General features: G+C 46.6%; 1 protein-coding gene across 4 annotated transcripts in view; it reads right to left on the bottom strand.

Moving 5' to 3' along the window:
- Positions 1 to 11,932: 11,932 nt before the first annotated feature.
- WSCD2 (WSC domain containing 2) overlaps positions 11,933 to 22,116 on the bottom strand; it is a 123,769-nt gene continuing 113,585 nt past the window's right edge. For 3 of the 4 annotated variants that reach the window (XM_008004574.3, XM_008004571.3, XM_008004572.3), the window contains 2 exons: positions 20,235 to 20,435; positions 11,933 to 14,061 (listed from right to left, as the gene is read on the bottom strand). In XM_008004574.3, coding sequence (XP_008002765.1) covers positions 13,709 to 14,061; positions 20,235 to 20,435 — 554 coding nt within the window. In that variant the 3' untranslated portion in view covers positions 11,933 to 13,708. The remainder of the gene's footprint in view (positions 14,062 to 20,234; positions 20,436 to 22,116) is intronic. The other variant, XM_008004573.3, reaches the window with a different exon arrangement.

Here is a 22,116-nt window from a genome sequence, read left to right as displayed (position 1 = left end):
CCTGTCTTCTAGATTAAAGATCAAGAAAGCCCTGTTCAGAGTGATCTGGAGGGTTCTACCTCTGGGGCAGAACCTTTATCCTCCCTCGTCAAAGCCCTGCCTTTCTTTCTGAGAGACCAGGCACTATCCACCCCAGGGCATCCACTTGTTGCCAACTGCAGAACTCGGGCCTCATAAACTTATTAGGGGGCAGAAGGAAGATTGAAGCTATGTATAGATCGTAGAGAGTAAAATGTCATTGGTTTTGGGCTTCTCCAGTATAATGTTCACAAGCCAGCTGATCATGGGGCCACATGTAATCTATAAATACGTTTTGTTTGACCAGCATTGTGTTTTAAATGATAAAAAGGTAGGAGATTTTACTTAAAAGACTCTTGAAAAAATTTGAAGCTCTGAAAACTGTAGCTTATGTAGAATAATTGACTAAAGCTAAGTTGTAACCGTTTCCTTCATGGGATGTAAATTCTCCTACACAGATCCACCATCTCCCTTCCTCACCTTTGTGTTGTAGGGTCACAAATTGCATTAAAAACACAACAATACTGGATTTTCTATTTACTTATGTGTTTACCTTTATCAGAGTTCATTAATCCTTCATGGCCTTGTGTTACTGTCTACTGTTTTTTCATTTCAGCCTGAATGTATCCCTTTAGCATTTGTTGTAGGGCAGGTCTACTAGCAAGGAGCTCTCTCAGCTTGTGTTTATCTAGGAATGTCTTTCATTTCTCCTTTATTTTTGAAGGATAGTTTTTCAGGATATAGAATTCTTTGTTGATAGTTTTATTTTTCTCTCAGGACTTTTAATATCCCACTGCCCTCTGGCTTTCATGGTTTCTGATGAGAAATTGGCTGTTAATCTTATTGAGGATCCCTTGTATGGGACAAATCACTTTTCTTTTACTGTTTTTAAGGTTCTCTTTGTTTTTGTCTTTTGACCATTTAATTATAATATGTCTCAATGTGAATGTCCTTGAGTTTATTCTACTAAGAGTTTATTGAGCTTTTGGATGTATAGATTCATGTATTTAATCAAATTTGTGAAGTTTTGGGCTGTTATTTTTTCAACTATTCTTTATATCCATTTATTTTTCTCTCCTCCTTCAGGAACTCCTATATGCATATGTCGTTATGCTTGATAGTGTCCTATGTTCCTTAGGTTCTCTTCACTTTTCTTTATTCTTTTTCCATTCTGTTCCTCAGAACAGATCATTCTAATTTTTCCATTTTCTGGCTCACTGATTCTTTGTTTCTGCCTGCTCAAATCAGCTGCTGAACCTCTTTAGTGAATTTTGATTTCAGTTATTTTACCTTACAGGTCTAGAATTTCTATTTGGTTTCTTTTTATAGTTTCAATGTTGTTTATATTCTCATTTTATTCATACATCATTTTCCTGATTTACTTTAGTTATTTGTTCGTGGTTTCCTTTAATTGCTCAGATATATTTAGAACCATTTATTTAAGGTTATTGTCAAGTTACTCCAATGTCTGGGCTTTCTCAGAGATGACTTCTGTTAATTTATTTATTTTTCCCTTTGACTAAGTCATACTTTCCCATTCCTTTGCATGCCTTGTGAGAGCTGGTTGTGTTCAGTATTATAGAGTGGTAACTCTGGATATCACATTCTCTCTGCTCCCAGGATTTACTGTTGTTGATTGTTGGAGGCTGCAACTGTTCATTTGTTCAGTAACTTTTCCAAATTATTTTTGCAAAGTCTGTATTCCTTGTCATGTGTGGTCAGTGAAGTCTCTGTTCCACCATCTCAATGGTTAGACAGTGACTCAATAAAGATTTCCTTAAATGCTGAAATTCAGCTTCTCTTTTCTTCATTAAGCATTCCCTTGGTTGTTGTAAGTTTTGGATTAAATTCCCAAGTTCCAAAAAGTGTATTATTTCAGTCTTCACCAGCTTATGGTTGTTTTAGTGGAGAGACTGATTCTTTTAATTCCCTACTCCATGTTTTTCTGTGTCACTGAGACAGATAATCTCCAGTTCCCACCACTCCCTATTGGTTCTTTGACACAGAGTTAGCTGCCATTTAGTTCCGTGCTGGCATATTTTTCTTGTAGTAGAGAAGTACATGTCTCTGTATGTCTCTATCAAAAATGAGAATTGAACAAAGGCTATGAGAACCCCATGTTTCCTGAATATTACAGGGGTAGAATATATTTCTTCGTGAAAATGAGAAGTATTCTTTTGTGTTCAGTATGTGAAATTAGTTCATACTTAACTCACTTGTGGTACACATCTGGCTCCTCTGGGCATGTGAATTTGAGACCCTCTACTGATTGGTCTGGTAGTTTCTTTACTTGGAAGAGTAAGTAAAAGTTTTTTCTGTTCTGTCGAGACAATGTCAGTTGAAACCTGCTCTGGATATTAACTGCTAATAAGGACTTGGGGATGACTCTGATGAGGTTTTCTAGTGGAAGGTAATTATTGCAGCATTCATTTCCAAAGAGCCTGCTGTTGATGTTTCTCCCTTTATCCCTTGCCAATCTGTTCTTCCTTTGACCTTTGGCCTCAGAGTTCCCCAGAGTCACCAAATTTAATTTTCTGGGAGTTTACTCTGTGTCTGACATAAATCATGTCAAACAGGTTAGTGAAAGTGGAGTAGATTCCGTACCCAATAAAAACTGCTTTGAGGCCAGGTCTGCTCCTCAGGCATAAGGGTAGCTCCTGTTTACAGAGCACCTGCTGTATTTCAGGCGCTTCATAAGCACAAGCTCATTCCATTCTCCTAACAGCTCTGTGAGATGGGAACCATTACTTCTACTTTACAGAAGAGAAATTTGAGACTCAGAGAGTTTCATATTTGGTGGAGGTGAGACTTAAACCCAGCAAGAACTTCAGAAAGTTTGTGTCCATACTATGTGCTGTAATATTTCATCTGGTGCTCTAACTTGCACTTGTCAGCCCACTTCTGATTTCAGCTGTGGCTGGCATAGACAATTTTGTGAGGCTTCCCATTCACTCTCTCTTTTGTATTTCGCCTCAAGCATATGCCACACACCCTACTCTTGGCCCTTGGCTTCTCTAGTGTCGTGAACTTCAGGTGTATCTTGCTTGGGCCTATGCAAGGGGAGTTATTAGCCCCAGGGACAACCCTCAACTAGTAAAAGTGGAGAGCTGATGAATAGATACTCCCAACTCCTTCTGGCAGTTGGCCCTGAGAGGCACTCTATATACTTCTTGGGAGGTCCTAGTGGAATCTCACCCCCATGACCCAAAGTCATGACTTGATAATGTGGTGTACGTTGGTCTTTTTCTTTCTTGTCTCACTTCTCCTGCTCCCTAGGGTCATCTCTCAATTAAACAACCTATACACAAATCCTTGCCTCAAGATCTGCTTTCAAAGGACCCCAAGCAAAGACAGTCAACATACTTAGATTTATTGAATCAAGATTTTTTCCAAGGATGAATATCGAGGTTTGAATAGGTGAAAGTGGGAAACATATTCGTACAATTATAGTGAGGTTTTGGACTAATCCACCACACTGGACATATCCACATGGGTTTTTCTGGCTTCTTCAAGGTAGTCCCTATGACAGGTTTCCCTACTTGATGTTACTGAGGGAAGTTCATACCCGTTAGGGCTAGTTTATGAGCTACAGAGAGAAAAAAAGCCTCATGACCACACTGTTGTGCCAGGTTTTCAGCTGACAAAGCACTTCATGGCTTAATCATGTCCTTGATCCCTCAAGTTAGCCAATGGCAAACACTTCTCTGAGTTATTACAAGCTGATTTCCTCATTTGTAAAATCTTTCGTGACAATATTAACAATAATAGTGATGATAATAAAGATAATAATACTGTCACTCTTTTTTTTTTTCCCTGTGTATATAGCACGGTGACTAATACAACACTCCCATAAGTTAAACTCCATGATGACCTCCATTTTAGAGATGAGAGAACTAAGACTCTCTGACATTTGACAGCTGGTCCTAGGTCACACAGCTGAGTCTAAATGTAAGTCAGGTTTGTCTGACACTGGAGGTGTTCTATCCCCCACTCCCCACCTTTATTTATTATATTACACCAGGGCTTGTCAGCGTCAACACTGTTGACATTTTGTGTCAGATCACACTTTGTTGTGGTGGGTGCATTGGAGTACATTGAACAGCATCATTCCTACCCTGTAGATGACATTAGCAACTCCCCCTTCCCCTAGTTATGAAAACCAAAAATATCTCCAGACATTGCTGAATATCCCCTGGGGTGCAAAATCATTTCTGCTTGAGAACCACTATTAGAGATTAGGATTTTGCACTTAGTTTTGATTAAAGACAGAATTCCACTGCCCTAATTTGGAAACCACTGGATTCATTGATTTTTATTTCCTAATTTCGGTCCCAAGGGGTCCAAATGTTCCTTAAAACTATACATAAAACTTTGCGTGCATGTGTATATGTGCTTGCATTTATTTTTCTGGAGAATCAATTCATGGTTTTCATTAAATTTTTAAGGGGTTCTGAGAATTCCTCTTCCTCTCCCAGACCCTTTCCAGTTGGATGATATGACTTTTGAGGTTTTAAGTCCCTTTTCTCTTTTTTTCTCCCTCCACTCAAATTTCCCTCCTCCATTGCTGTAACAAAAGGGTCTTGGGCTATGGTTTCTTCTCCAGTGTAGTCATTCCTGGAGAAGAAACTGCCACCCTGCCTCCATGGGCTGGGGGGTGTAGTGGTAGAAGCAAGGAGGAAAGAATTTCTAGGGAACCACTGAGCTGTGGAATAAGAGATTATTGCTTGGCAGTTGCCATAGGAACCTATAAACCAACTGTGCAGCTAAGAACCCAAAGGTGTCTGTACCACCAGCTCCCAGCCTGCTTCCCTTGTGGTGGCCTGATCTTCATCTCACCTCACCCCATGGGTCCTCAGCCCCAGAAAGGCCAGCACTTTGCTGGCTCTGTTTTCTTCCCTCATCTCTTGTGTTGCAGCAGTCTCCTTCTTGTTGGATGCTACCACCGAAAACCCTCACTGCTGCCTTGCAAGACCCACCCTGTCTTCTTGACTCTGGACACATGTGCCCCCCTATGATGCAGAATAGTGGTTAAATATATGGACTCTGAAACTAGACTCCCTGGGTTCAAAGTCCATTATTTCCAAGCTGTGTGACCTTGGGAAAATAACTTCATCTTTTTGAGCTTTGATTTCCCCAGCTGAAAAATAGGGGCAATAGGAGTCTCTGCCCCCCATGGATGCTTAATTGATGTTACATATATGAAGCTCCCAGCATAGTACTCAGCACAGAATTATTATTCAATAAATATTTGCTATTATCATCACTGTAGTTTCTTCTTTCCCTTTCTTCTTGGCCAGTCTCTGGGCAGGCAGATCTTTCTACCTACTGACTCAAAGATTTGTGAGGCCAACAGATTGGTAGATGGTGTTAAATATAATTGATGTATTCATTCTTTATCAGCTGAACACTTGCACATCATCTAGTCTGTACCAAGAGGCACAATGCGAATCCAGAAATGAAGATTTTGTTTCATCATAATGAAGCTCATATCTTTGTGAGACACACACGCGCGCGCGCGCACACACACACACACACAAAATTACTAAACTAAATGGCCAAGTCCAGAGCTGTGATAAGGGAGGTTACAGGAGGAATCAAATCTGGTCTCTGTAGTCAGGGGAAGCTGCCTGGAAAAGGAGGAGGCTCAGAGAAGTTATAAGGAGGCCAAGACATCAGCCAGATAAAGGCTTTCAAGTGGAGGAGACAGTATGAATGAAGATATGGAAAAGAAAAGAAATAGCATAGTATGTGCCTTTGTGCTTTGGGCAGTGATGTGCTGGTACTTAACTTTTTCTCCAAGAAGAAGAAGGAGAAGAAGAAGAAGAAGAAGAAGAAGAAGAAGAAGAAGAAGAAGAAGAAGAAGGAGGAGGAGGAGGAGGAGGAGGAGGAGGAGGAGGAGGAGGAGGAGGAGGAGGAGGAGGAGGAGGAGGAGGAGGAGGTCAGGGGGAATGGGAAGGAGAAGAAGAGGAAAAAAGAGAAGAGAAAGGAAGGAAGGAAGGAAGGAAGGAGGGAAGGCAGGCAGGAAGGAAGGAAGAAATGAAAAGAAAAACCTGATTTGTAGCATTTGCCAGTTTCCATGGTGTATATTCCCACCATGGCCAATTTCAAGCTACCCATGGAATGCCATTGAATGTGAATTTGGGAAGAGATATGTTGGCTGTTGAGAGCTGGGGTGGTGGACTGCACCACACCATTGGCTTTGGGGGTCCAAGATGGGGTTGGGACAATAAGAAACAATTCTGTATTACTAGAGGTAATATTCAGGGCAGCTAAAGGACTGGCTCAGGCCTGGTCTGGCAAGCGACTTGTGGCTTTTATTTCAATATCCTTTAATATTCCTTGATTCACTTATTCAGAAAATCAACAGACATCTCCATAGCACTTACTATGTGCCAGGTAGTATGCTAACTATAGAAATACATAGATCAAAATGCATGAAGAGCCATGGATGCACGGATAATATCAGCAATGCTTTGTGCTCTGCTGTCATAGCAGTGCCTACATTGGGGCCAGTAGTTATCAATAGGTTCATTGTAAACATACCTTTGCCTCACAGCAAGTCTACAGGATCATTGTAGTGATCCTGGTGCACCGTCTCTTATTGCAGTGGTCCCTATACCTGGGAAGCTTTGGGAAATACAAGAGGACTTCTGGTCCTCATATTTTAGAAAATCTGATTCAGGAGGTCTGGGATAACAACTAGGCATTGCAAGTTCTGGAAGCCCAGGTAATTATGGTAACAGGTTAGGCACCTAACTTATGTCTCGGAAAAGAATTTCTCTTCCTCCCTTTTGTCCCTCACTTTGAAAGGACATGGAAAAGTCTTGTCGCCATCGAGTGCTATACCCTCTCTCTCACCCCTGGCTGGCTGTTCATTTCTCCATAATTGTTTAGCAAATGACTCCAGAATACACAAAAATCATTTTGCTGCAACACATTCCATTCCATAATAACTGCTCATTTCAATTAGCTGTCAGAGGCCTGAAATAGAGCTGCCCAGCCTCGCTCGGATAAATCACCACCTTTGTTTGAAATTGGATTTAAGGCAGCCGGGGCAGAGAGGGTGGGGGGAGGGGATAAATATTTTATCATTTCTTCCTTCTCAGTGCTCTACCAGTTTGTTCTCTTTCTCGTGTTCCTCCCTGTGCTCACCGGCAGATTGCTGACTGTAAATTTGAGGGGCAACAGTAAACCTGCAAACATGATAAATAAACATGTTGCTTTTGCGAGGACAGATATTATTATCATCCAGATTTACAGCTCTCTGCACCTACCCGTTTTATTGCTTTTTGGGAAAGCTGAGCTAGGTTTCCATGTTACATTGATCAACTTTCTGCCCTCTGCCCCCTGACATCCACTGAGTCATTTAAATATCAACATGGACTGGGGATACAATTTGTCTCTCTGGAAGTGAATGTGTCTTGACAGGTGTTTTCTTTGGGGACAGTTATTTATAACCGCCAAAGCTATCATACAGTGGGGTGCCTTTGTCTCCTCTCATTTCTCTAAAAGTGAACATATTTTTGTTTTCCCAGTGGGAAGAAATGCCAGATCAATGATGTAAATCTCTCTTTCTCTGCTTCTCTCTCCCTGTCCTTTTTCTCTCTCTGTCCTTTCTCTGCCTCTCTCTCTCTCTCTCTGCATATTCTGCCCTCTTCTGTCCCCTCCACCCTCTGGATGGGCCTTGGATCATCCCCAGGTTCAAATCCAAGTGCTGCCACCAACTTTTGTGTCCCCTGAGCAAATTATTTAACTTATCAAAGTTCAGTAATTTAAAACTGTACATGTTCCCTCTCCCATGTTCCTCGTTGCCTATTTATAAGAGAGAATTGAATGAGATATTTCTGTCATCTCTTACCTTCCCTCCTCCCACCCCCAACTTAGGTGGCGAACTCTTGGGGACAGGGAGCCGTGCCAAATCAACGTCTTTTCTCCCTTTCTGCTTGGCTCCTCTGTTCCCTCCCTGGAGCTGCTCAGGCCAGAACCTTGGGGTCCTCTTTGTCCTGTCATCTCCCCATCCCCACATCCAGTGTGTTACCGTGTCCTGCAGATTCTTCCCCAGCTCTCTCCATACTCTGTGCCTCTCTCTGACCCCAAAACCCCACACTTCTCACATTTTTGAGTGCCCCCAAAGTGCCAGGCACTAAGCTGGTCTCTGAGCACTGTCCCCTCTCATGAGGAGCACATAGTAGTTTCTTTACTGTTTTAAGGCTTGCACCCCCACACCTCATTCTCTCTCTCTCTTACTGTAATAGCTAAGGGCTGGGGCAGTGGAGCGTGTGCCTGCAGATTCTGTTGCTAAGGAAACCACCTCCTTGGTTACCAGCCTGGGTAGCGTTTGTCTCACTATGTCTGGATCCTGCTGAGTCGCCCCCACTCTTCAGGAAGAGGATGAGGAGATGGGAGAGGACAACAGGGGTGGGGGGCAGGAGGCGTAGAGAGAGGCAGAGAGCTCAGAGATCAAGAGGTAGAGATGGAGAGAGTTTGCACAGGCAGAAACAAAAATCAAGGAAGAGAGAAAAGGAGAAAGGGAGGGAGAGAAAGGGGGGGAGGAAGGAAGAGGAGAAGAGAGAAGAGAAGGAGGGGCAGAAAAGCAGGAAAGAAAAGAGATTTAATGAGCAGCTGGAGGAAATCAGAGACCACAAAGAGGGGAATTGAGAACAGGAGGCTGGGCAAAGAAAAACAGAAAAGGGGGAGGGATGAGGCGAGAAAACAATGAAGGAGAGAAACGGGAAGAAAGGGGGGCTGGGCCTCTGGGAGGAGGTTGGGTCCCTGAGGATCTACTCCTAGTATCCTTTTTGCCTCCCCCTCTGCCAACTCCCACATTTTCCACTGGGATGTGTCTGCAGCCTCCTCTGGGGTTACAGGAGAATCCAGAAGGTATCCTCAAAATCAGCAGATTCCAAGCCCTGGTATTTCTTCTGAGTCCTGGAGTCATAGCGAGCCCCAGGCAGGAGCAGGACAAGAGTCCAGGTGTCCTGGTTTCCAGGCCAGGCATGGATCCTACACTGGGGAATGCTTGGATCCAAAGCTTTCCTTCTTTGGGTGCAAAGGCCTTGTCACTCTCTGTATGTAGAAAGGACTTTTAGGTCCTTGGAGAAGACAGCAGTGGCCCCAGCTCTGCTATAGCAATCTAGGCTTTCTGGGTTTTGGGGAATGCACTGTGAACAAGTATCTACTTGTGACTGTTGCACCTTGAGTTCCTGCTGTTTCGAAAAAGTTCCAGGAAGAAGCTCAGCTCTGGAAAATAAAAACCCAGTTGGATCCACAGATGCCTGAGTTGGAGATGAACTTTGGTGAACTCTCCTCATTACCATACTAACCCCACACCCTGTCCAATCCCAGGGAGGAACTTATTGGCCATTTTCTATGCATGCAACATATGTGGAAGGATGATCCTCGACTGCACCTGTGTGGCCTTGACCCTACCTCTGCATACAATGGCTCGGCTCACTAGCTCAATACAAGCCCTGTGTTCACCGTTGTTCATGGAGGCACTGCTTTGGGAACCACCCCTAGTGTCCTACTTACTTGTGATAAGTAATAAAATCCCCCTGTTAAATCCTTCTTGGTTGTGGTCACCTGCCAAACAATTGCACCCACAGGTTGTGTGTGTAACACTATTAGTTTCAGTGCGGCTTGGACCAGCCACTGCCTGCCTCTGAGCAACAATGTCTCCCTATAAAATGGAGTTAATGATCTCTGTTTTAACAACCTCATGGGGTTGGTCAGGAGCCACTTGAGTCCTTTTCCTTCTCTGTGTCACCATCTTCTCCCTGAAAGCTTTCTGATTACTTTGAGGTATCTGCTCAGTACCGGTAAAACGTACATTGCTGTAGCATAGATTTTTGTCTGTCTTATTACTTTTATAGTTCCTAGAATTGAGAGCAGTGCCTGGCACATGGTAGATGCTCAGTAAATATGTGCTGAATGAATGAATGAATGAATGAATGCTACCTTGGTTTTTTCTGGGTCTGAAATACAAAGATTTTATTCCAGATGGCTGATGAAGTGTGATAGGAAGGGCAGAAATTTGCCGAAGAAGAGGCTGGTAAACTGTCCAGCCCCACCTTCAGCCTAAAGGGCTTTCGCACCACCCCCTCCCACCTGACAGTGATCTGTGGTTTGAAAGCACAGTGGGCAGGTGGAAAGCAGGGAGTTGCATAAGGCACATAATCTGAGAATTCTGAGAAGGATCCGTGAGAGCTTGGGGCTAGACGCTGCATGACTTTCTGCACTTCCAGTTGGGAGGATTTGGTTGCGTGAATAATACTTAGAAAAGTGAAAGAAAACTGGAACATTGGTTCACGGCTCAGCCTGTGACCTCTTGATCTGAGATCAGGGGCAGGACCAGACCCAGGGCTTGGAGTGACCAAGATCATGACTTATGCAGGGCCAGGACTGGGGCTCCACCTGTGACCAGAATCAGAGCTCAGTGCATGACAGAGATTAGGACTCAGTCAGGAGACACTATCAGCATTAGTTCTGAGGCAGGTCAGGGCTCAGTCTGTGACCCAGGTGGGAGGGTAGTCAATGACTAGGGTCAAGGTTCAGTATAAGTAGTTTGGGACTCAGTCCAATGTGACTCAGTCAGTGTGGGGCTGGAATGAGGGTTTGTGGATCAGTATGTGCACAGGATTAGGGCTCAGTCTGTGATCAGGTTCAAGGCTCTAGGATTGGGCTCAGTCTGTGACCAGGTCAGCCTTGGTTTAATACTGGGGACAGAGTGTAGCCTGGGCCCCAGATCAGAGCTCAAGCAGTCATCACGTAATGACTTTTGTGAGCCAAGATGAACCCTTAGAGAAAGGCTGAAAGGCCATGTTCTTCTGGATTCTGGAACAAACTCACGCCGTTTCTGAGATTTTCCTCTCCCCTCCCCACCACAGTCACCCCAGCACTCTCAGTCCTCCTGAGCTCTCCCTGCCTGGGGGAGGAGAAGCCCCTCTCTCTTTCCTCTGCCTGGCCCAGCTCATCCCCTGCTTACTGTCCATGTGGCAGTATATAACACTTTGCCTCTCCCTCTGGCTGGAAAACAGCCCCTGGACATCAGCACCTCCTCACAGAAGCCCCTCTGATGCATGAGGAGGAAGAACACAGGGTCTTCCTTTAGCGGTATGTGGAGGTTTAGAAACACTCATCCCCACCCACCAGGGAACAGAGTGGACTTCTCTGTCCTCCTGGACTCTCTCTGACTTCCCTGCTGCATATGCCTGTGCAAAGCATTATGCTCAGGGTCTGTCTCTGTGTCTCTGTCGCTCTCTCTCTCTCTTTCTTACATACACACACTCTCTCTCTTACAAACATACACAGAAGGGATGCCTCTCATAGATAACCTCTTCCATACCTGTGCACATACTCAAGCAGGAATACTTCCACGACACTCCAGTGACCTCATCCCACCCACCACTTCTCCCCACAATTCCTCCCTGTCACAGCAGCCAAGGACAAAAGGCATATGTGGAAGGCATGCCCTCCCCAAATAGACAGGCAGCTTCTCACACATGGGTTTCATGCACACTGACCATTTTCTCCTTTACACGGGTGCAAATTCATATACAAGGACCTGCACAGACCCATTACAAATGAGATGGTCATAACGGCAACTTGTGGGATACAGTTTCAAAACACAGAGAGGCAGGAGAACACAAAGGCAATTTTACACACAGAGGCATGTAATTCTTCCTGAGCAGCTATGCCAGTCACACAGGCACAAAAGTAGTTATACACCAACCCACCTGCCACCCTGAACATTTTCTGTCTCTATCTCTGTTTCTTGTCTCTCTCTCTCTGTCTCTCTATGCCTCTCTGTCTCTCACTGTCTCTCTCTCTCTTACATACACACACGCACACACACACACCCCCCAGGAAAACATCCCATTTGTGAACCTGTCTTACACAACACTTTACCACATGGTAGAATCATCAACAAAACTCGCATTTAATGATGGTGTTGACCTGAGGAATCTTCAGACAGAAGCTTGTGGTCAGAGGGGACCACCAGCAAAGAACTGACCCAGGTCTTGGACCAAGAGTCTTGCAGAGAGAGTCAACCTCCCAGTGGAAGGGAGGCCAACCCCTCCACTGCTTCATGAAAGAAGACTAGAAATTCGCCTGGGGGAAAGAAACACGGTACAAAATACATTCAGAGCCCCGTGGGTGGGCCTGGGGCAGCCCAAGTCCTACAGATGAGGGAATCAGGGAAGGGTGCCACAGGTCTAATCCCTGTGTCCTTCCTTTGCATGGCCAGGTTCCAATGGGCGGAATGTATTAATTATATTCCTCTTACAAAAATATATCTCTTTACACGCATCTTCTCCGTGGTCTCTTTGCTACTTGGGAATGAGCATTTACCTGCACCCCAAGGCTTCAGAGGGACCACTTAGGGAGGCTGCTCCAACAGAATAGCAAAGAGGCTGCGACCTATGGCTTTTTCATCTACACAATGAAGGATGGTGCAGGTTTGGACCAGGTGGGAAGCCACTGGTGTCCGGGGTTGGGGAAGAGATGACTCTGGACCAACACTTTGTAAGATTCATGCTCTGTGATTCAGGTCCTCAGAAATCCTTTGGTTTGGCATCTCAGCATTAAGAGAGCAGTGTTTGTATAGAAATGACACAATTTCATTCACCCCATTCCTTAAAGGGTCCTCAAGGGAAGCTGGCCCTGTTGGACTATGATCAAGGGGAGACAGATGGTCTGGGAAGGTAGTGGGGAGTCCATTTTGGGTGTGGTTCCATCTGATTAAGAGCACTCTTGCTGTCTCACCTGGATAGCAAAGTACCCATTTGTAGGGGTCAGAAGGGCAGTGTAAGACCGACTGGAGCCCACCGTGGAGAGATGTTTCACTGGGGCTCTCTCTTAACTCAAATTCTGCACGTGGCATGTGGCCATCCTTGTGGGCTCATTGTTGGTGCCTGAGGTTCCTTGAAGGTGGTATCAGGATTTCAAGGTCACCTCCTGGACACAGCATGGATAGAAAGGGGCAGGGTTCATGCCCTGGAGGTGGAAAGGCAAGCAGCTTGTTTCTGAGAAGCAGTGTGGCCTGGGGGGTCTCATGACACCAATGGCCCCACATGGTGTCTCCAGTTAACCTACCGTGAGCACCAATGCCTCCCCACCTTACCCAGGATGTCAGAAACCTAAGGCCACGGAGAAACTTCCCAGCAATCTTTCTTTAGAACAGAAGGTGGCCTGAGTTAAACATCAGTGCCAGCGCTTCTTGGGTGGAGATGAGAAGGGGGCTGTGCAAGCTCAGCCCAGAAGAGACAAGCATCTGGGGCCACGTTCTTACAATAGCCCCCTGGGCTCTTGCATCAAGAGCCTCGACAATTGCCACAGGGCATCCAGCAAGTCTCCGTGATATGGATGAGCCCTCCCTCCCACAAGTAGAACTCAGAGTGGTGGGGGCAGGGACACAGGAGACAGAAAAGAGTCCATGTAACTAGAACCCCCAAAACAAGATGCTCCACATTGCCAAGGGGGGAATATGTGAGCAGAGTGGTAGTGCCTGGACAATCTCTTCCCTTGAGCCTCCTCTGTCATGCAGGAAACTCATTGAAGGCAAAGAGCAGCCAAGGGGATTGTCCCCAGACCAAAGAGAGGACAGATGAGTGGGGGTCACCAGGGGTCTTGAGTCCTCAGGGCCTACATGGTCAGGACTCCCAGTCTACCCTCCCCCTCTGTGGACACATCATCTTGGGTAGTAGTCATCGGGGACACCCGTGAGGTTCCGCCCTTTGAGGGCCGCGTCCACCATCTTGATGTAGGCAGAGATGGTCTTCTGCATGTCTGCAGTATACGGGTCATACTCGAGCTTCCGGAGCCCCGAGCGCTTGAAGTTGCCATCCTTCTGGCTCTCCACACAGAGCAACCGGTCCTCCCTGACAGCCACGCCCAGCAGGTTGACCATCCGGCCCAGCTGGACGAAGAGGTCCTGCTTCAGGTCCTCAAAGTGAACCACCAGCACTTTCTTGCCGAACTTGAGCCAGTCCAGTGTGTGAGTGGCCCACCATGGGGCATAGTTCCTCACGAACTCTGGCCACTCTGCAGAGAGAGGAAAGAGGACACAGTCAGAGGGAGGATCCAGTCAGATGGTGCTGGCAGTGGTTACTGTTATTCACAGCACAACACAGTAACACAATTAACAAGTGTAATAACACAGGCTGGGTGAGGTGGCTCACACCTATAATCCCAGCACTTTGGGAGGCCAAGGCTGGAGGATGGCTTGAGGCCAGGAGTTAAAGACAAGTCTGGGCAACATAGCAAGACCCTGTGTCTACAAAAAAAATAAAATAAAATAGCTGAGCATGGTGGTGCATGCCTGTAGTCCTTGTTACTCAGGAGGCTGAGGTGGGAGGATTGTTTGAGCCCAGGAGGTCGAGGCTGCAGTGAGCTATGATGATGCTATCGCACTTCAGCCTGGGTGACAGAGCAAGACCCTGCCTCTAAAAAACAAAAAGAATAACAACTTAGCTCAATTCACTCCTTTTAGAGCTCTAAACACACCCCGATACTTCTCACCTCAATGCTGTTTCTCCCTGGAATATTCTTGGCCACCACCTTCTCTTTGGGGATAACAATGTTACTTGTTTGGTGATTACTATATGCCAGGCAAACCCTATATATAAGTATGTGTTACTATAATATAACATACAGCATATTATTATGTTATATATTATTTATGTTAATACATATTCATTGTATATTTTAGATGACATACTTGTATATTAATAAATATATTAATATAGCTCTTAATTCCACTTAATCTTCACAACAACCTTATGAGGTATCATCATTAGCTCCATTTAACAGAAGAGAAAACTGAGGCACAGAGAGGTTAAGTAATTTGCTCAAGGTCATATAGCTAATAACTGGCAGAGCCAGGATTTGAACCCAAGCAGTCTGGCTTCAAAGTCTTGGCTTTTAAGTACCAAGTTTTTCTGTGTAGTAGTGGTATCTCCTCACAGGATAATAATAGGGTTGTTGTACAAAGTAGAAAAAAACATATAAAGTTCCTAGCATGGTGCGCTGGTTCAGCAGGTGATCAATAAATGTTGGCTATTGTTAATACTGATATTGTTCTGTTTTCAGGTCATCTTCTCAGACTCCCTGGGCTCAGGCGGGTGCTTCCTCTGGGTTCCGCAGTTCCCCTCTCCATTCCCCGCAGCCCCCCACAGCACTCATTATGCTGTGCAGAAACCCCCCACTTCTGTAGTCTGTCTCCCCACCAGACGGTAAGCTATCTGAGGGCAGGGTTTAAGTGGGACTATTTTTATCATCATCTTCACACATTTCTGTCCTACCTTTCTTTATTCTTCAGGGAAGTGTCCTGGTGAAATGAGAGGATGGATTGTCATGCAAACTGGGAGGGGGCATTTCTGACTTGAAAGACAGGTTACAGAGAACCTGGGAATTCCATGGGGAGAGGCAGTCAGCTCCCAGAGCTGCTGAAACTCCCACGAAGGAGGAGCTGAGGAAAGTGCAGGAAGGGGACCTGGAGGGTGTTGGGAACAGAGAAAAGGAATCACAGCCTCACTTCTGAGCCCCAGCTGGAGAATCAGAGGGCAGGAGCTCCAAAACCATGAACGGAGACCTGCTGCTTCTCACAAGGCGAAACACTACCCGGTGCCCGCCAGAGCAGGCAACAGGAGAATTCTGTTTATTGAACGAGGGTGGGGAGTTCCCCAGGCTGCACTGGGGAGCCCAGCTGGCTCTTAAAAATTAAGTCCTAATCCCTTGCTGGGTGATGGATATCCATTATCTTATTTAATCCTGCTGACTACCCTGAAAGGAAAAGGACTACTGTCCGCTCCTCACCAGGGAGGAAACTGAGGCTCAGAGAGGTGAAGTGACTTGTTCACGGTCACACAGACAGGAAGCACCATCCAGATCAGGCCTGCCTGGTTCCAGGAGGGATCTTTCCCAGGCACCAGCAGCCTCAACCTCACTTCTTCCCACTGCCTGTACTCAGCAGGTGCTCAGTGAACGGTTGTTGAACTAAATTGAAACTCGCAACTGCCAAATTGCAGTGTGGCGAAGGCCTCCCTTTCTTTGCAGAACACATCAGAATCTGTGGCAAGAGTCCTTCCCCACCAAGTCCCCCGGAACATCATGGCTGCTTGGAAGATATTTATGCTGCTGACAAGGATATTTTTTATCCTTAAAATAGATTATTTACAATGTATCTGGCTAATTGGGCCCGTACTGTTATAATGAGCTAAGACCAGATGTATCTGAGTGATTAGGAAAAATCTAGCATGTTGTATGCTCTGTTTTCCTTGTTCAGAATTTCCCCACTCCTGCATCACCTCACAGCATCGCTGGTGATTTGGAATAGCTGCTACTCTCAGGGGAGACACCCAGGTGATAGAGACGGTGCTCGTCACCTAGCACCCAGCAACAACACAGATCCAAACTTCTAGGCTTGGCCACCTCTCACCATCTCAAGTGGTTGCTGAAAGAGGTCTGCAGGATGGCTCAAGAAAAAGGAAGGAGTTTCTCAGGTAGCTCCGGGTGTCCTAGTCATGGATGCAGGTGGGATGGAGATGACAGAGTGTCCTTGTTGACTGCAAGCCTCTGTGGGACACCAGCCACCTCTGTCTGAGGGGCAGGAAGGGAATGTATGTTGCCTGAGCATCTGTTGGCGTCGGGAGCTATGTGGGGCACTCTGTATGCATGATCTCATTCCGTGCTCTGAAGTAGCCTAGAGAGTAGGAATTCTTAATACTGGCTCCATTTCAGACACTGAGAAGAGGAGTCTCAGAAGCAGGAAGTAACTTGCCCAAGTCCACACAGTGGGCATTGAAGGCAGAGTTCCAACCCACACCTATCCCAGACTAAGTCTAATGGAAAACAGTATGGAGATTTCTCAAAGAACAAAAAATAGAAGTACCATTCAATTCAGCAATCCCACTACTGGGTCTCTACCCAAAGAGAAAGAAATCATTACATAAAAAGGCACCTGCACACATGTTTAGTGCAGCATTATTCATAACAGCAAAGGTACGGAATCGACCTCAGTGTCCATCAGCGGAGGACTGGATAAAGAAAATGTGGTACATATACATGCACGTGCATACGTATATAAAATGTTTATTTTATACATTCACATATATTAAGAAACCTGCGCTTGTACATCCTAAACATATAAAAATAAATAAATTTTTAAAAAGAAAAAATAGAGCACCTGGTCTGATCAGCTCCTGCCCTCTTTTCACTCCAGGACCTGGGAAGCATGACTTCTAGGCTGCCTACTGCTCACTTCACCTTCAGGCTGTTGTCTGAGACCTGGGGTCTGTTTATAGATGACTCTGCAGTCAGACTGCCGGGTTCAGAACCCAGCTCCTCCCCACACGAGCTATGTGACTTTGGAGACGATACTCAATCTTCAGCCTCAGTGTACCTATCTGCAAAGCGGTGATCTGGATAAGACCTACCTCCTACAGATGCTGTACAAATCGAGCGAAATAAGATTTGCAAAGATTGCCAGGCGCGGTGGCTCACGCCTGTAATCCCAGCACTTTGGGAGGCCGAGACGGGCAGATCACAAGGTCAGGAGATTGAGACCATCCTGACTAACACAGTGAAACCCCGTCTCTACTAAAAATACAAAAAAATTAGCTGGGCATGGTGGCGGGCGCCTGTAGTCCCAGCTAATCAGGAGGCTGAGGCAGGAGAATGGTGTGAACCTGGGAGGCAGAGCTTGCAGTGAGCCGAGATCGCGCCACTGCACTCCAGCCTGGGCACACTACAGCCTGGGTGACAGAGCGAGACTCCATCTCAAAAAAAAAAAAAAAAAAAAAAAAAAAAAAGATTTGCAAAGATCCTGGTACAAGCAAGGTGCTCAATAAATATTGGTTAGTGTTATGATTATCATGATGCTATTCATCCTCCTGTATCTCCTGACTCCCCAGTTAGTCCAAACATCCCTCCAAAAGCACAATAGAGATCCAAGCTGTTTCAGCAGCAGATGTTTGTCCACCTGGTCCCCTCCTATGGGAATGCTTCCTCTCTTGAAACTCAATTTACTTCGTTGGAAAGAAGAAGAAGAAAAATTAAAAACCAAAGTCCTCATTTAACTCAGGATTCCTGATCATTGATAGCTGTCTGCAAATTGGGCAATAAAGCCATGGAACATTGGTAATGAGTTCTGGTTCCACCGGAACTGTCATACAGGTGTGCCTGGCAGGGCACAGGCTGGCCAGCCTCCCCTCCACCTTCTTGTTGATGGAAAGAACTGGGGCCTGATTAATAGCTTAACTGTACTTAATTCCCCACGGAATCATTAAACACAGTATCTGTTTCATTAAACAGATCCAGGACAATTCACCTTGTATAATCATATCACATAAAATTTTGCTCTGAACTCACTCTAGGGAGATTGTAAAATTAACTCTACGGAACCCAAAGCAGAGCGGGGTTGGTGGTTCTAGGAGTCTGGACTGAGCGGTAATTGCGAGGGGGGCAAGGGCATGGTGGGGTGGACACACTCAAGAGCTAGGTGACCTTGGCTCTTACAGGGTGACCTTCACATGCTTTGTCACTGAGGGCATCCAAAAGCGGCAGTTCTCAAACCTTAAAGTGCACATGAAGAGTCTGGAGAAGTCTTGTTAAAATGCAGATTCTGATCCAGGAAGCCTGGGATAGGGCCTGACATTTGCTTGCCTAAAAATCTCTCAGATGATGTCCATGTCGCTGGTCCACAGGCCACATTTTGAGTAGCAGAGGCTTATAGCAATGGTTCTTAAACTAGGGTGCTCATCGGTATCACCTGGAGGGTTTGTTAAAACACAGATTGCCGCCGGGCGCGGTGGCTCATGCCTGTAATCCCAGCATTTCGGGAGGCCGAGGTGGGTGGATCACGAGGTCAGGAGATGGAGACCATCCTGCCTAACATGGTGAAACCCTGTCTCTACTAAAAATACAAAAAATTAGCCGGGCATGGTGGCGGGCGCCTGTAGTCCCAGCTACTTGGGAGGCTGAGGCAGGAGAATGGCGTAAACCCGGGAGGCGGAGCTTGCAGTGAACCGAGATCGCACCACTGCACTCCAGCCTGGACGACAGAGCGAGACTCTGTCTCAAAACACACACACACACACACACACACACACACACACACAGATTGCTGGAGCCCCACTCCCAGAATTTCTGATTCAGTGGGTTTTAGGATGGGACCTAAAAATGAGCATTTCCGACAAGCTCCCAAGGGATGCTGATGCCGCTGATTCAGGAACTTAAAGCAAGGGTCTCAAACTCAAGTGTCTCCAGAGGCCAGATGGTGAATGCAAAGGGGAAGAACGGGCTGAGTGGAGACTGCGAGTTCTGTTCTTTAAGGAAGGCTCTCTGCCACAGCCCTTGCACACCTGGGTCAGGCCTTGGAGGGGGCACCCTTCTCCCATCTCAGACTCATGTAGGACCCTGGGCTCCCAATATGAGATGAGAATATTTTTAAAGTTCCCCAGCTGCTTCTAATGTGCATGGAGGGCTCAGAACCACTGATTCCTATTGAGTAGTGGGGAAACTGAGGCCAGAGAGAAGCAGAGATCACCAAGGTTGGTCTAGCCCTAGGACCTAGTTCTCCCACCTCCCAGGCACCCTGCTGTCCCAAGTGAACAGAAAAGGGGCTTACTTGGGAAGCTCTTGTGGGCACTTGACATTTGATATCCCATCTAAGCTCTCTAGGGACCACAGGGGGCAAGAAAGACAGTGACCATCAGTACACCCCTGAATCAACCCCACATCAATTTCACGAGCATCTCCAACACCATGAAAGTCACACCTACTGAGTGTTTGTAAAATTCTTAAAGCCTCACTGTTTTATAATCTTCACTTTATAGATGGGGCCATCTAAGTTCAGGGAGGTTAATGAGCCCTTCTGGGAGGTGGTAGAGCTGAGATCTGAACCCAAAGTCTTTCTCCTGAGCCCATGATTTTACTCCCCTGTGCGATGCAGCATTCCGGCTCACAGAAGGTGATGCCTGTGGGTGGTGGGGTGTTGTGGGAGGCACCTACTCTACCGGAAGCAGGGACTGGAGCATGACACGTGCCCTCCAGGATGCCCTCCGGGGTTTCTCGCATGAGGCATCGTCTCCTGCTGGCCACGCTGGTCCGGAGCGCGGGACCTTCCCACCGCCCCCTGCAGCCCGGGGCCCCTCCCCTTCCCCTTCCCCTTCTCTCCCCTCCCCTCCCCTCCCCTCCTCTCCTCTCCCGAACGGTACCTTTGCCCTTCCAGTGGGCATGCGCAGCAAAGCCTATGTGGCCGCCGTACTTGCGGTTGAACTCAGCCATGAGGGCCTTGTAGGGGTTGCGGATGAGCAGGATGGCGGCGTCGAAAGCCTCGATCTCTTTCTGGCCGCTTTCATGCGTCTTGATGCAAATGGTCCGTCCGCTGCGCCAGTGGTCCCGCTCACCTTTAAACCCTTCCCGCAGCCAGAGGTGAGGAACAGGACCGGTGAGCCGGGGAAGCAAGAAGCCCACCCTACTCCCTTCTGGGCCACTTCAGGAATCCTCACGCATTTGTTCACTCAGTCGTTCGCATATTTATCGAGCACCTACTATGTGCCAGGCACTGTGCTAGGACCCCGGGATTAAAATGACTTACAAAAACATTCACGGGTCTTCAAAAATATTCAGGAGTCTTCCTGTTTTTGAGAGTTAGATTATTCCACAAATAAGTGTAAAACCACTGCCCTGGTGAGTGTTACAAAAGGGGAGTATTAATGCTTGGGTGCTGGCTAGGCACAGTGACTCATGCCTGTAATCCCAGCACTTTGGGAGGCCAAGGTGGGAGGACAGTATGCTCCCAGGAGTTCGAAACCAGCCTGGGCAACATAGTGAGACGCCATTCTCTACAATAAAAATTAAAGAAAAAATTTAGCTAGGCATGGTGGCGTGCACCTGTAGTCCAAGCCACTTGGGAGACTGAGGCGGGAGGATTGCTTGAGCTAGAAGGTTGAGGCTGCAGTGAGTGATGATCATGCCACTGCACTCCAGCCTGAATGACAAAGTGAGACCCTGACTCTTGACAAAAAAAGAAAAGAAGAGAAAAAGCTTGGGTGCTTTGAGAGGGGCCAGACAGTGATGTACTGGGTGATTCCTCTTTGTGGGGAGTCAGCGTCCCTACCCTACTGATGATGGGCATGGCCGTATGACTTCCTGTGGCCCATAGAATGAGGGTGGAAGTAGGTCTTCAGCACAGTCTCAAGATACATCATATGTTTCTGCTTACTTTCCATGAGGCAGCTCTGCTATCACCATGAAAGGACATGCCCTGGGGGTGAGGGGTGGGGGATTGGTCCCAGATGATGACAGACACATAGAATAGACATGGTCCCAACCTACCCCCTGGAGATGGGCAGCCCAGTTAGCTCAACCAAAATCATTGACCTGGTCAAGCGGCATACAAAAAGGTTTCCTGGGGGAAGAGATGCGTAAGCATAGAACTGAAAAATGAGGAGAAACTTACTAGCTCAAGAGAGCTGGGAAGGGAGGGCCAGGGGCTGGGAAAAGCAGGAGCAAAGGGCCTGTGGTGGTTGGGAAGAAATCTGTCACATACGAGTGACTGCAGAGGGAATGCAGGTAGCAAGAGGGGAGCATGGGGCTGGAGAGGGTTATGGGGTCTGTGATGAAGAGGCCAGCACTAGACCAGAAAGACTGGGGAACTCTTAAGAGGATTTAAGCAAAAAGGTGGGGCATGATCAGGTTTTCCTTTCAAAAGCTGAGGAGCTGAGAGAAAGAAGTTCTGTGCAGCTGGAGACTAGTCTAAGCCCTTTACATATATTAAGCAATTCAATCCTCTCAACAATTCTACAAGGAATTTTACAGATGAGGTAACTGAGGCAGAGATGTCCAATAACTCGCCCAAGTTACAGAGCTATGGAAGAGGCAGAAATGAGATATAAACCTGGGCCATCCAGGCTCCCGGCACACATGTGTCCTTCACCCTCTAAGTGCCCCTTAGCTCATGCAAGCTAAGGCATTTGGATATGATATTAAGGCCAGGTAGAAATGTTATTGTACTAGACCTTCAAGATACTAGCTGTGTTTGCAACCCAATGAGTCATTCTGAATATCATGTCACCTCTCCGGGCCTCAGTTTTC

Source organism: Chlorocebus sabaeus, chromosome 11, assembly GCF_047675955.1.
Source record: "Chlorocebus sabaeus isolate Y175 chromosome 11, mChlSab1.0.hap1, whole genome shotgun sequence".
NCBI lineage: Eukaryota > Metazoa > Chordata > Mammalia > Primates > Cercopithecidae > Chlorocebus > Chlorocebus sabaeus.
The sequence above is the reverse complement of the archived record's forward strand: the minus strand, read 5'-3'. Positions and strand labels throughout refer to the sequence as shown.